The sequence below is a fragment of the Harpia harpyja genome, chromosome 18, assembly GCF_026419915.1.
Source record: "Harpia harpyja isolate bHarHar1 chromosome 18, bHarHar1 primary haplotype, whole genome shotgun sequence".
Taxonomy (NCBI): domain Eukaryota; kingdom Metazoa; phylum Chordata; class Aves; order Accipitriformes; family Accipitridae; genus Harpia; species Harpia harpyja.
Genome location: NC_068957.1, coordinates 12,695,143 through 12,716,566, shown reverse-complemented (window position 1 = coordinate 12,716,566; position 21,424 = coordinate 12,695,143). Strand labels below are relative to the sequence as shown.

Below are 21,424 nucleotides of genomic sequence, written 5' to 3'. Positions count from 1 at the left end.
GAATGGAAACGCGGTGTCGGGGAAACCCGCCCTCACCACGGCGCCGCTTTGAGGCTGCACAGCGGCTCCCGACCCCGCGGCACGGGCGCCGGGGCAGCCCACCCTCCCACAGACGCCCCAGGCCCGGCCCGGCCCGGCCTGGGGCGGCCGGGTCTCCAGCGGCAGCGAGCAGCCGCTCTGGCCCGCCCGGACGCCCCGGTGCCGCCGCCGGCCGCGTCCCCCGTCACTACGGCAACGGGCAGCCCGAACGCCCCCCCCCCCCCCGCTCCGCCCGCCTCCGGTAGCCTCGCGAGCCAATCCGGCCGGCCCGCCCACGAGCGGCGGCGGGACTAGCCAATAGCTGCTGAGGGCGGGAAGGCCCGGCCGGTGGTTGGGAGGCGGCGGAGAGGGGCGGGTGCGGAGCGGCGGTAACGTGCGTCATCGCTGCGCGCGCGCGGCGCCTGGCGGCTGGGGGCGGGCGCGGCCGCCGGTGTCGGTGCGCCGAGCGGGTCGGCGGGTCGGCTGTCCGGCGGAGGCGGGGGGCTGCGGGCTGCGGGCTGCGGGCTGCGGGCGCCGGGCCGCCGCCGTCGTCGTCGCCGCCGTCCCCGCCCGGGTCTGGGTCTGGGTCTGGGTCTCCTGACGGTGGCCGTCCCTCTTCCCGCAAGGCCGCCGCCGCCATGAACCAGTTCAGCTTCGGGTCGGGCGCGGCGGGAGGCGGCTTCACTCTGGGCACGCCGAAGACGGCCGCCACCACGGCCACGACCGGCTTCTCCTTCTCCACGGCCGCCGCCTCGGGGGGCTTCAGCTTCGGGAGCGCGGCCCAGGCGCCTGCCGGCAGCCAGCCCGCCGGGCTCTTCTCCTTCAGCAGGCCGGGCGCCGCCGCGCAGCCGGCCAGCTTCAGCTTCGGGACGCCGGCCACGGCCACCGCGACTCCGGCAGCAAACGTGTTCCCGCTGGGGTGAGAGGCCCGGGGGTCGGCCGGAGCCGGGGTGGGCGCGTTGGCTTTGCTGAGCGGCCCCGGCCACGGGGGAGCACGAGTGGGCGATGCCCTCCTCGTTGCTTTGGAGGTGCTTTGCAAGCAGCTCTCAAGGGAGCGAACCTGTTGCTCCTGTGCCTTAGAGCTCCCGCTGTGCTGTAGCACATCCGGAAAAGCGTTCGGCGAGACCTGGTCCTTGTCGATGCCGACTTTTTCAGACGGGCATTGAGACGGGCAAGGTGTTCCACGCTGCGCTCCGTAACTGAGGTACCGATGCTTGCGTGAAGCAGCGATAAAACTTTGCGTCCGAGCGTGAGATGTCGTGTCCTTTCTGATCCGAATCCGGAGCGCTCGGCCTGTTTCTTCAGCCAAGCGGGACCGTTTTGTCCTTAGGAAAGGCTGTAAGCTTTGAGGTGATTTGTCAGAACTGCTGTTGTGTAAGAGGCTTGCCAGATGGGAGCAGTGGGAAGGGAGCTCAAGTGGGGACTAGCAGTAAAAGTTGAAAAAAATAGTCTTGTGTAGGGGAGATGAAAAAGGCGCTTGGGAGCTGAGAGAATAAGCAACTCCGCTTACGCTGCCAAAATGTCTTCTGGTGCCTGGATGGGTGGAGGGTAGTTAAGGGGGAGTCAGTATGAAGAGACTTAACAGAGGATCGCGGGTGCCAGGAGCTGCGATACAGTCTTCGTCAACATTGAAACGTAAGCCTGGTCAAGCGCGTGCCGTTTTGCAAGGTGGTTTCTGCTGTCAGCAAATGGTCTGTAAGAAACTTGACTGGATGTAGGTGTCAAAGAGATTGGCTTCTTTTCTTTTCTTTTTACTTTTCTTTCCTTCTCTAGGGCAAATGCACCAAAGTTAAACTTTGGAGGCAGTACTGCAACTCAAGCTACTGGAATCACAGGGGGCTTTGGATTTGGTAGCTCTGTACCAACCAGCGTGCCCTCAAGTCAAGCAGCAGCCCCTTCTGGCTTTGTGTTTGGATCTGCTGGCACCGCCGCCACCACCGCCGCCACCACCGCTCAGTCTGGGACGACCGGAGGGTTTACTTTTTCCAGTGGTACCACAACTCAGGCCGGGACAGCCAGCTTCAACATCGGCACTGCAGCTCCGCAAGCAGCGCCCACAGGGTTGACCTTTGGAACAGCACCTGCAGCTGCTGCCACCACTGCTGCCACCTTAGGAGCTGCAGCCCAGCCAACAACCCCCTTCAGCCTTGGGGGGCAGTCCTCAGGTGCGTGGCTGGGCTTGAAATGGCAGCTGTAGTCAGGAAGCCTGTCGGCACAGAGAGCAGCTGGGGATGGTGTGGAGGTTGTGCAGCCTCCTGCTTCTGGTGGTGTGAAATGAAGCGAGTGGCTGGAATCAGTGGTTTTTCTGATATGCCCGTCCAGGGTCTTCAGTGACGAGTAACAATTGCTATTTAGCCTTTGGGTTTGGAGAGTGAGGCTGAAATAATTTTGCCAGTGGGCGTGGAAGTGCCAGCTGCATTTGAAGCGCTTTTAAACTGTTTTTGGTGGGTTTGCTGGTGCAGAGGGAAAGGGCTGGGCGCGGTGGGGAGGGTGAGCCGCAGGATGTGCCTGTCCCACCGTTCACCTCCCTGACGGCAGGAACCTGCGCCCTCCCGCAGAGTCTGGCAAAAGCTGAGTTTTCAGCTTTTGATTTACTTGTTGGTGACAGTGCAGTCCTCGGAGGAAAGGTCGTGAGCTCTGGGGTGAGGGTGATGTTCATCTGTGTTAGAATTGTTCTTGCAAGTCTTTTTAGGTAATGAGCTTTGTTAGCTCTAGTTCATTTCCTGGCTAACGCGGAGTACTTGTTACATTGAATGTTAATGTTTTTCTGATACTCTTACTGCTTCTAACTTGACTGTCGCTGTGATCAGCGGAAACTACAGCGTCTCTGTAGTAAAAGGTCCGTCTTTTCCTTTTACTTATGCTACTTGTTCCAGGTCTAAACTTTGGGTCGTTGCCGTCAACAGCAGCCACTAGTGCACCCACAGCAACGCTGACCGCTAGTACCAGCCAGGGACCCGCTCTGTCCTTTGGAACCAAACTTGGAGGTAGGAAGTGATTCTGGGAAATAATTACTCAAGACTTTATGAATCTGCTGTCCTTCTGGGAACGGTTTTCTGACCCGGAGTCTGGAAATGGGCTACAAGCGCTTGTTACTGTGAATTTGCAATGGCCTCAGTAATCTGTGACAGGTCATACAGCCGTTGAACTTGGTATCCTGTATTTTTTGTTGCGTCCCACGTGCCAAGTTCTGTTCTGTAGTTGTTGCTGGAGCGTAGTGGAAGGGAGCCGCGGGTTTAAAGGGTACATTGGAAATTGGAAACGAGATGGAGCTGAGGGTGAATAAGAGGAGAAATATTTTAAAATTCTTACATAAGCCCAATACACATCCATAAAAAACCTGGTGTAGATGGGCAGATTTGTGTCCCATTCTCAGCATGATTCTTCTGAAGTGGGCGAGAGCTTGATGCGGTCTGGTTGTACAAGGTGGACGCTTTTTCTGTTTGTAGTACCATCCACAGCTGCTACAACTGCCTCTACCACCACAACCTCCATTCTTGGTTCAACGGGGCCTACGTTGTTTGCGTCTATAGCGAGTTCTTCAGCACCGACGTCGTCTACCACCACGGGCCTCTCGCGTAAGATACAATATACAGCTTTTATCTGTTGTGGGGAATAAATGAGCGGCGTGGTTGGTGCTGCCTGTCAGTAGTGGAGCTGCAGACGCTGGGGTAATATGGGAGAATTGAAAAGGCCAGCTCTTCTCGCTTCTCTTTGCCACCTTCCTTCTTTGTGATTTCTGGCAAACTGTCTTCAATGGTGAGGCATGGAGGGTTTTGTTCAAACCAAAGCACTCTTTAGATTCAGAGTGCGCAAGCAGCATGGGTCAGTTTTAGCTGTATGTGAATTTTTTGTTTCTCTGTCTGGGTAGCGTTGCCACAACTGAGCTTTCTAGTGATGTTTTAGCTGCTGTCTTCTCCAGACGCCAGTGCCTTGAGTCTGGTTGCATCTGCCTTTGACTCTTGCATTAGGTGTTGGCACTTCTTTAAGAACAGCGGTCTAGTGACAGTGGAGATGCAGTGTGCTAAAAACAGGTATTCACACAGCTGTATGTTTCCAAGTTCCTCTGGTAATAACTGGCAAGTTTCCTCTTGCCAAAACTATTTTTATGGCAGGAAATAGTGTCTGTTTTCTGATAGCTTTAAGGCAGTAGCCCAGGTTTGAAGATGGTCCTAACAGCTTGCTTTCTGAACCTGCAATGAGATGTTAACGCTTCAGTTTCCTTTGGTTATGGAGACTAGCTACAGTCAATGTTTACCAGAGCTAATGCAACTATTCCATAGGTACTGCTGTCTGACACCTACCTCTGAAAATTTAGGCAGCTGCTCCCAGGGACCTTCACAAGTTTTATGTTAAAGCCGCACTGGTTACTTTTAACTGATGAGCTGCAATTTGTAGATGCCATATATACCAGCCTAACAACTTGTATTTTTAGTAGCTCTACAATGCTTGCCCTGCTACTCGAGTTCCAAAGCTGACCTTAACCTTAGTGTTACAGAATGCTTTTAAGCTAATGGGCATTCTCTGTTCATGAGGATGTCTGAATCCTTGTGCTTAGATGACGATAGGTGGGTTGTTTCCAGGCAACCAAGATGTGACCAGCGTGTTTCCTGTACTATGTGCAACCGTATTGCTTTAGCAAGCAGGCTCATGCAGAGATTGCATTTCCTGCCTGCCAGTGTCCAGTACCCGTTGCTTATTTTAGCATTTGATAACAGTTAAATGTTATATAATTCAAAGGAGGTAAAGAGAAGTGACAGTAGCTTGGCACCTGGGTTGATCAAGCTTCCCGGAAGAAGCGCAGAGCATTTTGGCTGTTTTATAGCTTCAGCCTGCCTTTTTCAGTGTTGCGTCTGGGTGATCCTTCACCTGAGCAGTGATCCTGGTTAATACAAGTAAAGAGCAGGTGGAGATGGGTGAGCAGGCAGGGTAGAGCTTTTCAAAGGGGCAATGTATTTAATAGGTTATGCAAGCTCTTAATGTTGTCTTTGGTTTACAGTTGGTGCCCCTTCCACTGGGACAGCCAGTCTTGGAACGCTTGGGTTTGGATTAAAAGCTCCTGGAACAACAGCTGCCGCAACAAGCACTGCCACTAGTAAGAACTAGATGCTGAAATAACACAGTATTTCTTTCTGCGATCCTTCTTTTCCATCTCCCCAAGCGCACAGTTACTCATGACTTCTGAGAGCCTGTCCACGGCAAAGGGACTTTGGGTGAAGGGAGGCCTGTAGGCTTTGACGTTCTAGTCTGGAGCAAGTAAAGTGAATAGCTTAGCTGCTCCTTCTCTAGCCTGCCTGTGTATGTGCAGAATTGCTCTAAGGGGTGAGGGCGAGGTGTCCCGATGGGGGAAGGGAGAGGCCAAAGACTTGCAGGGAGCACTAGGGAGAGATGTTTTATGTTTCAGTTCTGCCCCATTAATCTGTTTCTTCCATATCGTAAGTTTCAAAGTGTAGGATTTCATTAACTTTTCTTCAAAAAAAAAAAAAAAAAAGTTTAGATGAGTGCTGTATTTAAGTGGCAACCCTCCTGTGAAAATCTGCAGTGGAATTTGCTGCTGCACAGTGTTGGGATTCAGGACTGAACATCCTTTTCCGGATGCAGTTATCAGTCAGTTTTCAGTGTAGTAACATGGATGCTGCTCAGCTCTCAAGGTCTTTCTAAAGCTTGTTTCTGGAGCGTCTGTGAAGAATTTGAGCTCAATGCCTAGAAGTGCTGTGTAAGTGGCTGCCAGTACCATGTGATAGATGCCCTTAGTTTTGTGAAAACATGGAAGTGGCGTGTCCTGCAAAGACACAGCAGAGGAACTGGGTGTGCTGGTAGTTAAATCTTAAAGCCTAATCTTAAAACACAAGGAGACCAAGAGGGGTGTGTGGTGTAGGGCTGTGTTTCTTTGAACAATGCCCAGGTGAAGTGCAGGTGAAGTGTTTATTGGACCTGTTCTCGATTTGTTAGATAGCAGAAGTGTCCTCTTCTGTTGTGTGACTTGCATCTCTTCTTTCAGGCACTACTTCTGCTTCTGGCTTTGCTTTGAATCTTAAGCCATTAACTACAACTGGTGCGATTGGAGCTGTGACTGCTACAGCTGCCATAACCTCAACCACCGCCACCAGGTGAGTGTTGTGTTATAACCAGCTATCTCCCGATTGGGGCAAGAGGCAGTATTAATGCTGGTATCTGGTGGAGGAAGGGGAAGTGAGTGTTGTCGTGTTTATATTTTGGGTTTTGATCTTGTGTTCTGTACTGTCTCATGCTTCCTCTCAGTGCGCCTCCAGTGATGACTTATGCCCAGCTGGAGAGTTTGATAAACAAGTGGAGTCTGGAACTGGAGGACCAAGAGAAACACTTTCTCCATCAAGCTACGCAAGTTAATGCCTGGGATCGGATGCTGATAGAGAATGGAGAGAAGGTACGGTGACATGCAGCGTAACCTGATTTTGCTTGCTTAGATCCTTAAAGGCCTTCAGTGTTAGAGATGCAGCAAGCCATTTAGTGGGACTTTCTACCTGTAAAAAAAATAGATGTGAATTTTATCTGGATGCTTGTAAAAGACTCACTCACTGTATGTCTATTCTGGCCTTTAGGCATGGAAGCTTGGAAATGTGTTCTGTGAGTTTACACTGTTAACTACACAAGTTATCTTAGGGTGGAGCTTTCAAAGCCAAACCTCCATTATTCAGTTTTTGGTTTGTAAATCTTTATGTAACTGTTTCTTGTTTCTAGTAGACGTTTGTATGGTGCTGGCTTTCTCAGTTCCGCCACTCTTCTTTTATGAATTGAGTTTTGAATTTTTGTAGTATAATTAAGTGTCTTCTGTTTCCAGATTACTTCATTACACAGAGAAGTAGAGAAAGTGAAGCTTGATCAGAAGAGGTACGAAACTATGAACGCTTGAAATGATGCAAGAAAAGAAAGAAAATCTTCTTGGGTTGTGGTATGGCAGATGTAGAATGTATATAACATCTAAGGTGAGTAGCTAACATTTTCTCTTTCCAGACTGGATCAGGAACTAGACTTCATTCTGTCACAGCAGAAGGAGCTTGAAGACTTGTTGACCCCTCTGGAGGAGTCTGTGAAGGAACAGAGCGGGACTATCTACTTGCAGCATGCAGATGAAGAACGGGAGAGGACGTAAGACAAAGATCTGCTTGGAACATGTGATGAGCAGGCTAATGTGGTGATGATCAATCAGCAAGAAGTAGAGTTGGGATGCATGACAATATTGAACTCTCTATGGCCTTTTTCAAATATGTAATCCTGTTTTATGCACGGCAACTTAGATTTCATGCATTAGAAAGAGGGGAATTGCGACAGGAAGCCCTTGAACGAGCATGAAAAGCTCTTTGGATGTTGTTCTAATCAGCTGTCTGGGAAAAGGTTACTAATTTTGGCATAATCTCTAAAAATCAATGATTATTTAGCGATGGAAGTGATGAGAGCAGAATGCACTATGTGTGGCTCAGGCATCCTTGTAAGCCTTAAGTGTTGACTCGTAGCAGGGTAATTAAAAGGAGTGTTTGTCTGGTTCAAGAGATGTGAGTCTTGAAGAATCTGGGCTAGCTGGTTCCTTCAGTTCTGACAAAACCTTCCAGAAAGCCCTCCACACTATCGCCTGTCTGTCTCCATGTATCTATGAAGAGAGAAAGAGGTTAGGAGTTACTTCATCTGTGTGATAGAATGCCTGTCATGGTGCTGTTCCCACCTATCTGCCAGCCTTGGTTGAAAGGCGTGGAAGCTAATTCTGATTGCCCAAAGTTGGTGTGACTGGGAGCAGGTCTTCTGAAGTTTGCTTTAAATATTCTGACGTTGGTTCCCATGCGTTTTGCAGCTATAAACTGGCTGAAAACATAGATGCTCAGTTGAAGCACATGGCACAAGATCTGAAGGACATCACTGAGCACTTGAATACATCAAGAGGCCCAGCAGATACAAGTGACCCGGTAAATCCAAGCTTTATTTTGTTGTGCGTTGGTAAGAGACAAAGGATATTTAAACAGTTCTAACTCTTCATTTGTCCAGTCATGGATACTTCGCTGCCCGTAGTTTCAAGCTTGGAAGGGTGTTTTGTTTTGTCCTTGTGTTGGTTCTCTTCTGGTAAAACTTGTGTTGTAACACAGCACAAGCCAGCCTGACCTATGTACTTACTCTGCAGTTCTCTCAATGGTTTTCAAAGTATCTCATTTTCCTATGAACTCTGGTTATATGCTTGTTTTCTAATGGTAAAGAGAAGCAAAGCAACAGAGTTGCTGCACAGACTTCCCTTGTAAAGTGGCTGCTAAGTTAGTGGAGCTGTACGTATGCGAAATTTGAATGCATTGTTTTCCAAAGGCAGGGACAGGCAGGCTGTCTTTTACCGCGCTTAGTTTTTATGTAGTGTAACAAATGACTTGCTCCTTCTCTGTCTACTCAGCTTCAGCAGATCTGTAAAATTTTGAATGCGCACATGGATTCGCTGCAGTGGATTGACCAGAACTCAGGTGAGTGTCATCTTGCAGCTTTTGGGGAGTGTAAAGAGAAAGCATGTAGTGTGTGTGCAAGTGTGTTTTGAACGTAACTGAATTCCTGAAGATCCCTGAGGAATCTTCTCCTCATCACCTTCATTGGTACAGTCCCTTCTGTGCTTGAATTCTCCTGATGTGCATTAAAGGCCTCTGCTGAGAAGTAATTCTGGGCAACTGCTAATGTTTGACAAAAAAGCAGTGCTTGAAATGCATCAGTGCAAAGCAGAGGACTTGAAAACCTTATGCTTTGTTCTATCAGACTAAGGTTAAATATTTCAACTTCTAAAATGTTGTGGGGTTTCCCTTTGGAATAGGAAAATTGGTGAGGGTGTATGTGTTTAATGTTATCATCCCGCCCGCCACAACAGAAAAGCCACATCCAGGTAAGCCTGAGCAGCATGCATTTATCTGCAGGCATGGTAACTCTGGAGTCATAGTGTGGAAATTTCACAGTAGCAGTAACTTGAGCTGTAGTGCAGAGCAGCAGGTGCACTCGACAGTGAAAACTTGATAGTGTAGTTACTGTTGTTTCTTGTGTTGGATTTGCCCTTAACGAGTATACCATGGTGCCATACTAAAAACAAGCAGAGAAAAGGAACTTTTCTTGCAGGGAGTGCCTCCTTGTGAGGGATTCAAGAATTCTGCATTCCACAGGTTTTGATTTTAACTGATGTTAGCAGCCACACGGGGGCATGGCAGAATAAAGCAGTGCTGCTCTCACCAGCACCCAGTTGCACTGTCTGGCTGCAGTGCTGTGAAAGTGCTTACACCTGGTGTACTTCTTGGGTGAAAGCAGGCATACTGCTATCCATGTTTAACTAGTATTATTGGCTTAGGTCAGGATTTAATTTGGCTTTTTCTTCCGGAACATAGGTGCTAACTTCCGCATTGCAAACATGCCTGTATTGGGAAATCTGGTGCAGCTCCTGTGGCATCAGAATTCTGACTTTACAGAATGTGTGTGAAAATAGCAACCTGTTTCCTTTAAATTTTCCTAGAAGGGAGACCCATTTTTTTCCTCTGTCATTCAGTACTGAAGAAATTGTCTTATCAGTTAATAATGATTCATTCTCTTTGCTGGGAAATGTACATCTAAAGAAACAGTTCCTCTTCCGTTCACCTTCAAACAAGAAAGGCAGTAAGCCCAAGAAATTGCAGTTTTTAAAAAAGGTTAATGTACCTCTCTGTTTCTGTGGGGTCCTTAGCAAGGAGAAGAATTCCTGTTACTACTGTGTACTTAAAAGTGGTACAGTGGGAAAACGATGCAATTTTGAAGTAAGCCTTCACATAGCCCTTGCTATTAGTAAATTGACTGGGCCTGGGAAGAACACATTCCTTAACATTCTTTTTCGATATAAAAAAAAAAAAACCAACAACCTGCAAAGCAAAACTAGGACATCTGTGCTGTAGGTAATGTTACCAGTTTTGCTTCCTGTGGGATACCTCCAGCAGTGTTTCACGACAGCCAGTGATCTTTCCTAGGCATACACATACACAGCAGCTGTAAACGTGTCTGACTTGATAAACAGTTATGTGCAACTGTTAACCTATCCTGCCACAATTAAATAGACTTGCTGAACAAGGATGTGGGGTGGTGCTACTTCCACAAGTGAAAGGAGTGTTTGGACAAAGCCTTGTTCTGACCTCCTGCCTCTTCCCGAGAGAACCAGCAGGTCTTCTGTTTCGTAGTGACAACTGAATTCTGAGTTGGGCGAGAGAGATCTGTGAGACAGTGAAGCAGACTGCCATTTTATGTCATAATTATTTTTGCATGGTGAATTTTTGAAAAGTGACAAACTGAAGTGTGTTGCTTAGTGTGTTACTGGAAGATTCTGGATTTGGCGTGCTGTACGAGATAAAACCTGACCTGGACTATCTATCTCCAGGCCACAGGCTGACATAATGTCGTAGCCCTGTTGAATAGCTTCTGATAAGCTTTCATGGAATGAAATTAGAAACTGCTTTAGCTTGTGCCAAGAGTTTTTGTGTATTGTGATGCCTGCTGCGTTCAAAGTTGGTGATCAATCAGTGGCTTACGTATTTCCAAATCAGTGATCTGCAAATAACAGATGATCTGTGTTGCGGCTGCAAGTGCTCTGCAGCTCTTCTGTGTGATTGCACTGTCTTTTGTGTATTTACAGTTAAAAGCTTGTTATGGCTGTGTGATAATGCTGTAAGAAAATATGTATATACTTCTAACTGATTGTGTGGTTCACCTGTAATGTGGGTAATTCAAAGCGAGTTTAGCGGGGGGTGGGTAGGGGAAACTGGTTTATAGAGCCAATGCTTTCCCTCAAGCTGCAGACCAGCGGTTCCTGTTCAGGGAGGGTTTGCTCTGCTCTCTGATGCAGTGCCCCGAAACTACAACAAACTGGCATGGCAAACAGCGTCAACAATACGTCCCAGGATTCTTCCGATTCTGCCTGCGAGTCCCTGAATGCCTCAGAATACTTTTTAGACAATGTTCTTTCTTTGCCTTGGAGTGTTAGCAGTGCTTTGTGTTGGGTTTTCATCCTCCTTTGTGCGCTGTCAGATCTGAGTGACCGTCAAAGTTAAAATGTTTTTCTTTCTCCTTCTGCAGGCTGAACTGTGCAGGTTGTGTTTTAGGGTGATTGTAAGATTAACCCCTTGTTTCTCCCACAGCCGTGTTGCAGAGAAAGGTAGAAGAGGTGACAAAGGTTTGCGAGAGCCGCCGCAAGGAGCAAGAGCGCAGTTTTCGGATCACATTTGATTGAATGACTCAAAGTTTAAAGGATTAACCTAAAATCTCCACAGAAAACAGAGGTTGTTGGGGATGTAGGTCTCAAATCATGACCTGGGTTTGTTTCTTTTCTTGCAATAAAATTTGTTGCTTGTTCCAAAGCAGTCTTTGCAGTGTCTGACCGGAATTCACCCGCTGCAGTCTGAGAGACCGCATGAAGTTTGTGCTGAAAGTATGTGCTGTGTGTGTCTCTGTTCTTCACAACTGCATGCAGACTGGCGAGATACACAAATGCTGTCCTTGAGGGATTTAAGCAGTATGTGACTCCGCGGCTGAGCTCTCCAGTACTTGAATGTAGCTGGACTGTGTTCAGTTGGGACCTCATAAGCTTGTACTCGGGTCCTTACAGAGGTGGTTTAATGAAGAGCTGTCCTCAGAAGGAGCTGCAGCAGCTGGAGAGACTCAGATTCCTCCTGTCGGTAGCTGGAGTTTGTGTTTAAATTGGGTATGCTTCCACTTCTGAAAGTGGGCCTTGTTTTCTGTACTTTTGGCAAGAAACTGCTTTTGTGCTGGTACCTGTAAGGAGAATTTCTACGCAATTAAAAATTGGTAGATGTGCCAGTAGAAAAATGGTACTTGTGTGGTGATTTGGTGTAGCGCAGCTTGTGCAGTCACAAGGGTGCAGGAAAGAACGTGGTCAGCAAGTCTGCTGGGAGGACTTTTAAAAAGGCAGAGTCCCATCGCTGCTTTTTGATCAAGTGTGATTACAACGCACGTTCCGATGCATCTTCACTAATAGAGGGAAGCGAATGATCACGTATGTCGCAGAACTGCCCTCGTACTCAATTCTCCTCTGCAGTTTATGGTTCCGTTCTGCGAAATGCTGAAGGGGTGCAAATAGCGCGTAATGGGCTTTCCTTCATGTTTCCCTTTCTCTGCCTGCACCCCATCTGCCTTGGGTTCTATATCGTCCCCTGGAAGCGAGGGCAGGGCCGGCTTACTGGAGTCATTTACTGACTTTAAGGTGAGGTGAGACTTGTCAGTTGCTCGCTGACTTTTCCTGCGTGCGGGTTTGATGGGCTGTAAAGGAGAGGGAGGGGAGTCTCACATGCTGTAGAGGAGGGTGTTGAGGGACGCGTGGCAACGCCTTGCCCAGGGCTCCAGGCCGTTCGCTATGGGGTTTCACCTGGGAGCCAGCCGTTTGCCTGCCTCAGCCGCTGCCAGGAGCAACCGCATTCTAACCAGGAGGCCTGCAGGGAGCCGGAGGGTGGCCGGGCCGGGCGCGCTCGGCGGCGGCGTTCCCCGGCCGCCGCGGGCGCGCGGGGCCGCTCCCGCTCGGCCCCGCCGCGCTCCGCCTCCCAGCGGCCCCTGCGCCGCGGCCGGGCGGCGCTCGCGGGCGCTGCTGGGGGTTGGAGTCGCGGGCGGCGGCGAAGGCCGGGGCGGGCCGCGGCCATGCGGAGGTGAGCGGGGCGGGCAGCGGGGAGGGCCGCGGCCATGCGGAGGTGAGCGGGGCGGGCAGCGGGGAGGGCCGCGGCCATGCGGAGGTGAGCGGGGCGGGCAGCGGGGAGGGCCGCGGCCATGCGGAGGTGAGCGGGGCCGCGCTCCGCCGGCTGCGGGCGAGGTTTCCTCCTGTTTCGGGACAGCCAGCGTGGGGCTCGCGTCAGACCTTCCTCCGGGTGACAGCGCGGCCTGGGGATTCATCCGGCGCCTCGCCCGGCACGACGTTCCTGTGGGGACGGCGATGCCTCGGAAGGCTGCTTTTTGGGGGGGTCCGCCGGGGGCGTCAAACCCTCGTGGAGCTGCCGTGGTCCCAAAAGCGGCAGCGAGAGCTTTCAGCTGGAGCTGGGCCGCGTGCCCGCCCCTCGCCGGTGCAGAGTCGGCCCGAAACGGCTTCCCGGGACAGGCGTGGGCGTCCCCTGCCAGCCCACGCAACGGCTGAGCCGAGCTGGTGCCAGTGGCCCGGTCCTGCGGCAGCCGAGGGCTCGGCAGAAGCCCACGCTGAAGCAGCGGCGTTTGCAAAAGAGGGGTCAGCTGGGCCCCCACTGCCATGCCAAAATGCGCGCTGTCTGCGGGGTGACGATGGATGCGGTGTCTGTCTGCGTGGAAACAGGTGACCCCAGAAAGGAAAAAGAGAGCTTTCCATAGAGTGCTGCTCAAATTCACTGTTTCTCTTTGCCCTCGCAGTTTTCTTTCTTTCTTGGCTCATTTGAAACTAGCAGTGTCTGTGTAGAGACTGATACAAAACAACTTTCCAGCAATAAAAATAAGATTGCATGTGATTTAAAAACAAAAAGAAAAACAAAAACAGCCTCCCTGGGGTATTTTTAATGTTCTCAAAGCAGTCCCAAATCTGTTTGTGTTTCTAGTTTACATTAGTGGGAGCTTTGGTCAGGTAGTTTTCGTTCCTTGTTGTGCTTTAAATCCTGTAAAAACAGTCAAGGAGGTAGAGAGGCTGTAGTAGTGGTGCGTTTTGAGCAGTGTTTTCCCCATTGCCTTACTGACCACCTCTGTGCTGTGCATGTGTGCCTCAGGGTCAATAGCAGCCTGTCCAGCGATGAGGTCCTCCTAGAAGACTTGGAGACGGAAGGAGAGAGGCAGCTGAAGAGCCTCCTTCACCACCAGCTCGATACCACCGCTTCCATCGAGCAGTAAGTCCTGGTCTGGCCCCTGGAGGGGTTGCCAAAGTGGCTGGTGAGCAGAGTCTGGCCACGTTAGGGGCAGCAGCAGTGTTGCCTCACTGGGGCCTACTCCCTGGGGAGATGTTTGGCACAGGCTGTTGTTGTGCCATGCAGACCTTTGCTGTGTCTCCTGCCCAAACACCCCAGCAGGAGATAAGCACTCCTTGTCTCCTGGAGCAAACGCTGGCTGTAACTTCTTTTCACCTGTTAGGTGAAAATAACCCGTTTGCCTGGGCCAGACACAGGGGTGAGTTTCTAGGCTAGAGAGCTCCTCCCCACCAGGCTGGCCTGCGTTTGTACCTGCAGGGTGTTTGGTGTTACTTTGTCACCATGTGCCTCCTGCCCCTCTCGGGGCAGCTTCCTGCCCTGTGGGATCTCACGGGCTTGGAAAAGGGTCGGGAGAGTGTGGCTCAGCCATGTTTTGGAAACACTGTTTCTCTGCCTACATGCAGCAGGACCAAGCATGGTTGGGGGCAGAGGCCAGCCCGCTCCTATTCCCCCAGTTTCTCAGTGCTAAGTTGTTTCTGCTGTTCTGTTGCTTTGGGTTACAGGTGCAAGTCAAAGCGGAGATGCTTCGCCCCTGCAGCTTTTTACAAGCCTTTTGGAGAAGAGGCTGCGGGGGCTTTGACCTTGTCGCAGTTCCAGGCCCTGCAGGAGAGCAACAAAGAAACTGCCTCACTCCGGGAACTGGGGCTTTCCGACTCAGAGATCCTGCTCTGGAAGAACCAGGCTTCAACGGGGAAGGTAGGCATGCTCTGCTCTGATGTGAACATGGCCAAGTCCCTCTAACCCCATGGCCTGTGGCACCCTGGTAGAAAATTCAAGTCCTTTGTAAGCCCTCTGGTAAAGAATGGCCGCTCCATGTATCTCTTGCCTTTAGGCCAGCATGATCCTGCATTTCTTCTGGCCTGTTTTCTTTGGTGGACTGGTTTGTGCTCACAGCTGTCATGGAGAGAAGAGTTGGTCCTTTGGAACACAGCAGGACCTGACTATATTCCTGCCTCTGCCTTGATGGTCTCAAGCAAATAATTTCACCTGTTTATACCTGTGTAAGAAGGATTTAAAGCCTGGAGGAGAAAAAAGGAAGAAACATTTCAAAGCGCCTCAACCTCCACCTTTCTGTATTCTGACATCTTCCTGGATCCCATGGCTGCCTTGGGATAGCTGTCCGTAGGGAGGGTTTTGTACATTCTCCTCAGGGGCTTGCAGATGTTTCAGGGGACTTGAAACAGCCAAGTAAAAATAGCAGTGCAGAGCTGTTAAACCAAGTGTGTGATTGCAATTACATGCTCCTCTTTGGGTGCCGTTTGCAGTAGAGCTGTGCCAAAGCGGGTTTCTCCTCTTCCCCTACCTTCACCTTTTTTTTTCACGTTCCAGAGACAAGGGGTTTTCGGGGTTGTCCTGTGTCAGGTGCACTGGAGCGTCCTACTCTTAATTTGGTAAACCAGAAGGTGCAAAACAGGACTTGGGCTGACTCTTGGCTTCCCTCTGTCTCCTCCTCTTACTGAGCAATAGCTGTGTGCAGGAGGAAGCCAACTGTGGTAGTCGTGGGTTTGCATCTTGTCAGCTGAAGTCATTACTTGCTTTGCTGTTTAAGTGCAAACCCAGCCCTGGTGTGGCCTGTATTAAAGCTTGGTTTAGAGAGGGGTGGTGTTAATTTAAGAATGAAAATTAATGTAAATAGTACTAGCTGTTGTATTTGGTATGAAATCAGTTCTGGGATGTTTAGAAATAAAGATTAGCATGGAAAACACTACTCTGACAGAAAGAACCAGTAACATTAGGGTACATCTTCTACAGCTTGTGAGAGAAGAATATTTAGAGAGAAAGCCCAAGTCAGGTAGCAATGTGCAGCTTTGTATGTGGAGGCACTGAGTGAAAGATTCCACCAAGGAGGAATCAGCTGAGACAGAGAAGACTTCAGATTGCCTGTGGAGCTCTTGGCAAAGTACTGAGTGCAGGCTTCTGTTATTTTCAGCTGCTAAGTTGCAGCTTTTCTGAAAACAAAGTGCTACAAATGATTTCCCAGAATTGGTCTTCCATATAAACAGCCTTTTGTGCCCCAGGGAAGCCGTGAAATGGTGAATGGAAGCTGTGCAGATGTGGGCCCATGGAGTCAGGCGGGAAGGGAGAGGTACTCGTGGGAGCGTCTTTGTTAGATTGTGCTCAGTGTAGGGAGAAAAGCTGGTTTCTTGCCTGAGGCAGAAGGATCTGCCACAGTAATTCTCGAACTGAATTTGAGGAGAGAAAATCCACCTACAGCCCCATAAAAGTGTGTTCTCTGGATTCTGATAGAGGTGGATGGGGGAACAGAAATGCCCCTCCAGAAGTTGGGGTATGTCTTTGTGCTTTGGCAGCACAAGTCTGGTGAATCTTAGCAGTGTCCTGGCCCTGTGCAGTGAGGTTTATTTATACAGGAATGCTTGCTTGTAGCCAGGTTAGCTATGAGGTCTGTGCTGCAGTAGCTGGGTGGTTTCTGGGAGCTGGCTCATGTGAAGCTGGTCAGGTGTTTAGTCCTCAGCATAAACCTACCCTCGGGTGCCAAACAGCAGCTTGGGGTCCACTTTTCAGCAAATAAGGTTCTCTCAGTGACGTCAGGGTCATAGACCAAAAGCTTGGTGGAAACTTGAGCTCAAGGATGCTATAGGCATGTCAAAAGAAATGCTGAAGGTTGTTTGTGCAGTTACTGTAGGTGGCTGTCGTGGTTTAAGCCCAGCTGGCAACAAAGCACCGCAAGGCCGCTTGCTCGTTCCTCCCCACCATGGGATGGGGAGGAGAAAATACAGAGAAAAGCTTGTGGGTCGACACAATCACCAATTATGATCATGGGTGAAAACCAGACTCAACCTGTGGAAAAAACAAAATCAATTTAATTTACTACAAATCAAAACAAGCATAATGAGAAGTAAAACCAAATCTTAAAACAGCTTCCCCCCTCCTTCCTGGCTCAACTGCACTCCGATTTTCTCTCCCTCCTCCCCCCCAGCGGCACAGGGGGATGGGGAATGGGCATTGGGGTCAGTTCATCACACGTTGTCTCTGCCACTCCTTCCTCCTCAGGGGCAGGACTCCTCACTCATCCCCTGCTCCAGCATGGGGTCTCTCCCACGGGAGACAGTCCTCCATGAACTTCTCCAACGTGAGTCCTTTCCACGGGCTGCAGTTCTTCATGAACTGCTCCAGTGTGGGTCCTTTCCGCGGGCCGATATTCAGGCACAGACTGCTCCAGCGCTGGCTCTCCCACGGAGTCCCGGCCATCTTCAGGGGCATCCCCCTGCTCTGGCGTGGGGTCCTCCCCGGGCTGCAGGTGAGCATTTGCTCCCCTGCTCCCCTCCATGGCCTGGGGGGGGACAGCCTGCCGTCTCCCCACGGGCTGCAGGGGCATCCCCTCCTCCTCCGCTCCTCCTCCCCTCCTTCCTCACTGACCTTGGTATCTGCACAGGGGTTTCTCTCACATTCCCATCTCCTCGCCTGCTGCAGGTTCCCCTTCTCAAATCTGTTCTCCCAAAGGCACTACCACCATCGCTGATGGGCTCGGCCTTGGCCGGCAGTGGGTCCAACTTGGAGCCGGGGAAGCTTCTAGCAGCTTCTCACAGGAGCCACCCCTGCAGCCCCTCCCCCACTACTAAAACCCCACCACACAAACCCAAAACAGTGGCCTTAGAAAATGGCTATAGCTGGCAGAGGCAGGGACTTCTGGGACAGAGGGACACAGGCGCCGTCAGACAGTGAGGCCAGGGAAAGGAAAGCAGCACAGAAAGGTCAGGAGAAAGGGGCTGTTTCTCCACTTCTCTCAAGAACTGAGGATTGCTGAGTGGTTGTATTTCTGTTCTACCCTTGCAGTAACAGGACCTCTTGGTGACCTGCTCTTTGGGGGGTGGTTCCTAATTGCACCCACTCCAGGGCTGGAGGATGTGAAATTTGACTGCTGGCCGAGTCTCTGAAAAGGAGGCATGTGCTGTATCTGAGCAAAGCTGTGCCTGTCTTCCAGGGCTCTGGGCTGGGAGCAGCCCCGGAGGCCACGCAGGACCGACTCCATGCCATCCAGGAGAAGATGGAAGAGCGTCAGCGCATACTCGCTCTGCCCCAGAGGTTTGCTGGCAGCAAGCAGCTGAGCCGGCGGGAGATGGAGATTGAAAATGCCCTCTTTCAGGGAACAGACCGCCACTCCTTCCTCCGTGCGCTCTACCACGAAGGTTTGTGGGCTCAAGGCTGTTCCTGCCTTTGCTTCAGCACAGAGAGCCGGGGTGTGGGGGAGTCTAACACATTTCTGTCTGGCCTTTTGTCCCTGAAGACATGGTTCTGTTTTGGCACTGTGTGGGAGGAGATATTTTCCTCTCTTACACGAGCCGACAGAGAGTGTGCTTTCTGAAGGGTTTAATATAGAGGCTTGTAAAGTCCATCTCTGTTTGGAGAGCATGGATCTCGTTGACGTGCTGTATGTACTGCAGAGCCCAGCTCGGTATGTGGAAGAGCAGCCAGGATTATGCTTTGGTAGAGCCCAGAGGTCTCCACTGAGCTGCACCAAGTGACACGAGGTGTCTGTGTGGGGCTAGAGATTGTCCCTTCCCTGATTTAACTGCAGTCTTAACAAGAGTGGGAGGGAAGCAAAGGCACAGAGCAGGAAAGAGTAGGAGTGACTTGTTAAAGGCTCCTCCAGTAGCCGAAGTGGAATTGGAGCCCAGCTGCTGATTCCCAGTACTGTGTCCACAGGATGACAGCACTTCTCGCCCCAGCAGTGTTGTCCCTGAGCCTGTGGCTTAATGTGACTTTTCTGGATGGAGAGTCAAGTGTTGTCCAGAGATGGCAAAAACTACTCCAGTCTGCTTTAGCTGGATAATGTGTGGGCATGAAGCTCCAGGCCAGACTGATTTTTGTAAGACAGTATTAAATAGAAGATGAGGAGGAACTTCTAAACTTCTAACTCCTAAAACACCACTTTGATCAGTGTTGATGCTGTTCAGGCTATAATGTCCAGCTGACCCAGTATCCTCTGGCCTCTGCTTCCTCCTTTGGTGTTAGTGTTCTAGCATTTAGCAAAACCAAGAGGTAGCAAGGTTGAGGCTTGTAGACTGGGAGATTCCCCTCTCACTTCTGTCCTCATTTCCATTAAATAGAGTAAAGGAGTTATCATTGGTCAGTCCATGCCATGGACCTTCTTTAAAGCCAGGAGTTTAATCTGATGTCCCTGGAAGCAAAAAGTTTTTATTCCACGTAGTGGTGTAGAAAGGCAGCATGGCACATCCTGGACCTGCATGCAGGTTGAGGAAGTTGTGTTGAAGGAGTCACTAGAATGTGCTGAAATGTGGCTGCGGATAAGCTTGCGAGGACATCTCTGGGAGAAATGCGCTCTGTACAAAGCACTGGTGGAGCTGCTGCTCTCTGCAGATTCATCCTGAGCTGGGACACCAGCACTTGCTGGCTGCTGGGGCTCTTCTTGTTTTAAATAACCTGCAGTGCTTGGTTGGCAGATGCATGGAGGCTGGGTTGGAACAGGGTTTCTCCTGTGTCTCTTCCTGCAGTCTGTGCTTTTTCTAGGTTCTTGGTGGTAGTCACATTACCGTGTTTCTCCATTGTGGATTAGATGACACTCAGAAGCGGGTAACAGATGAAAAGGACCCCATGGTTCACCTGGAGAGTGTCTACCAAGAGCTGCTGAGCAAGAAGTGGCCTGAAGAAGTCCAGCCTACCAAGAATGACCCATGCTCGTGCCCTTCCCTGGCCCCTCAGGGGCCTGTGGCTGAGGAGTCATCGCTTCCAGACCAGGAAGAACAGGCAAGAAGTCCCAGTCTTCCTGCAACAAGGCCCCACCATTCCCCTCCAAGTCTTGTGGTTATCAAAGAGCCTGTGGAGTTTGTCCCAGAAGAGGAGATCTGCAAAAACCGTCTCTCAGAGGAAGAACTCCAGAAAATACCCAGGTTCTCCTCCTACCATCCTGGGGATCCCAACAAGGTACATTGAGATGAACCAGGATTTCTTCTTCCTCACGAGCATGCCCTGAAGCTGCTTCAGCAGGCAAAGGCTCCTCTTTGCTGTTGCCTGGAGGGTGCTTGGTTGATCCTTCCCCAGCCAATGAAGAGCAGCCTCCGCTCTGGGAGGGAAGGGGGACCTTTGGCTCTAGTGGGATGTTGCCCAGCCTGGGCAACTCGCAACTGGCGAGTACTTCAGACCTCAGCCCTTCCTGGCTTTGGCAGGTCATTAGTCAAGATGTGCTCTCCCTGTTTGAGCCTGACTGAGACCAGCTGTGACTTTACTCAAACTGTGTTTAACTGGTAGCTGGAGCTTGTTGCGTTTTATAAATAACTGGTGCTATCAGCACTTGGCGCAGGCACGCATGATGATGCCTTGAGTCCAGAGCTGCCTTTTGCCGTACACCCACATGTCCTCCAAACTCCACCGTTAGCATGCAGGTAGAAGGGCTCTGAGATGGAAGAGGGACTGAACTATTTCATACCTTTGAGGTGTACGGACTTGGGACCAGGCTGAAAAGTGTATGTTAGCATGGCACAGGCCAGCTGACCCTCTGTGTCTCTGGAACAGGTGCTGTATTTGAAGAATCTGGGCCCTCGAGTGACAGTGAAGGACCTAGTGTCCTTGTTTGCTCGGTTCCAGAAGGAGGACAGCCCACCGATCCAGTTCCGCCTCCTGAGTGGTCGGATGAGGGGTCAGGCTTTCATCACCTTCCCTGGTGAGTTGCTGCCTCATGCCTCTCAGTTCTTCCCCAGCCCACGAAGGTGCCACATCTTCCCGCAGGACACTGGGCTGGCACCAAGCCTGCTCTCCAAGGAGAAGGCAGGGAGTTCACTCCCTCTTCTTCCTATCACGTCATAATCTTTTCGCTGGATTGGAAGAGGATTAATCAAAACAGAAGGGATGCAGTCTGTTACGTGCTGTATTTATATTCAGCATGTCACTCTGGCTGGAGTATCCCAGTGCTGCACTGTATTGCGGTGCAGGCTGAGGGTCCATGAGCCAGGAACATCTGTGTGAACACCATGTGTCTGTGCCAGAACTTGCCATGTGACCTGCACCCATTTTGCTCTCTTGTTGCAGATATTCAGTCAGCCCAGGATGCCATGCTGTTGGTGAATGGGTACAATCTGCAGGGGAAGCCGCTGGTGATTGAATTTGGGAAGAGCAAGGGGCATTCAACAGACGCTGACTCTGCCATCCCCTCCTCCTCTGCTGGAGAGAACCTCCCTGCCAAGTAAGGGATGGATAACCAGGAACCTTGTGCATTTGCATGGGCCATGGGAACTCCTTGGTTGTAACTGGGACAGTGAAGGACTGTTGGGAGTTAACATGCAGGTTCATAAATCTCAAAGTGGGGAAGAGAACAAGCTGGGGACTAGGCTCTTCCTTGAGAGAGATGGGCACTGTCTTTACACTGTTGGGGTGTACTGGCTTTTTCTTCCTGTTCTACATGTGTGTCTGCCTTCTCAGCCCTTTATGGCAAGGAGGGAGGGAGGAAGCTCTGTAAATAAATGTATTTATTATGGTATTGCCTTAGTGTGTGTTTATTCAACTTT

At 50.6% G+C, this 21,424-nt stretch overlaps 2 protein-coding genes across 4 annotated transcripts; both read left to right on the top strand.

Annotated features, from left to right (window-relative positions):
- The first annotated feature begins 561 nt into the window (after positions 1-561).
- Positions 562-11,378, top strand: LOC128153931 (nuclear pore glycoprotein p62-like). 2 transcript variants are annotated; one of them, XM_052813903.1, is made up of 13 exons: positions 562-937; positions 1,792-2,183; positions 2,895-3,005; positions 3,468-3,596; positions 5,018-5,113; positions 6,020-6,128; positions 6,280-6,424; positions 6,839-6,888; positions 7,012-7,146; positions 7,844-7,955; positions 8,426-8,492; positions 8,831-8,899; positions 11,160-11,378. In XM_052813903.1, the coding sequence occupies exons 1-13, from the start codon at positions 657-659 to the stop codon at positions 11,249-11,251; spliced, it is 1,788 nt and encodes a 595-aa protein (XP_052669863.1). In that variant the 5' UTR covers positions 562-656; the 3' UTR covers positions 11,252-11,378. The 2 variants fall into 2 exon arrangements, with proteins under 2 accessions (XP_052669863.1, XP_052669864.1); XM_052813904.1 differs by lacking the exon at positions 8,831-8,899 and having other exon boundaries at positions 563-937.
- Positions 11,379-12,568: 1,190 nt separating this feature from the next.
- Positions 12,569-21,396, top strand: RBM41 (RNA binding motif protein 41). Of its 2 annotated transcripts, none has more exons than XM_052813910.1 (7): positions 12,569-12,677; positions 13,749-13,865; positions 14,447-14,639; positions 17,887-18,091; positions 19,480-19,847; positions 20,436-20,583; positions 20,949-21,396. In XM_052813910.1, exons 1-7 carry the CDS (start codon positions 12,670-12,672, stop codon positions 21,104-21,106), a joined length of 1,197 nt encoding a protein of 398 aa, XP_052669870.1. In that variant the 5' UTR covers positions 12,569-12,669; the 3' UTR covers positions 21,107-21,396. The 2 variants fall into 2 exon arrangements, with proteins under 2 accessions (XP_052669870.1, XP_052669871.1); XM_052813911.1 differs by lacking the exon at positions 12,569-12,677 and adding an exon at positions 12,772-12,803.
- The last annotated feature ends 28 nt before the right edge of the window (positions 21,397-21,424 follow it).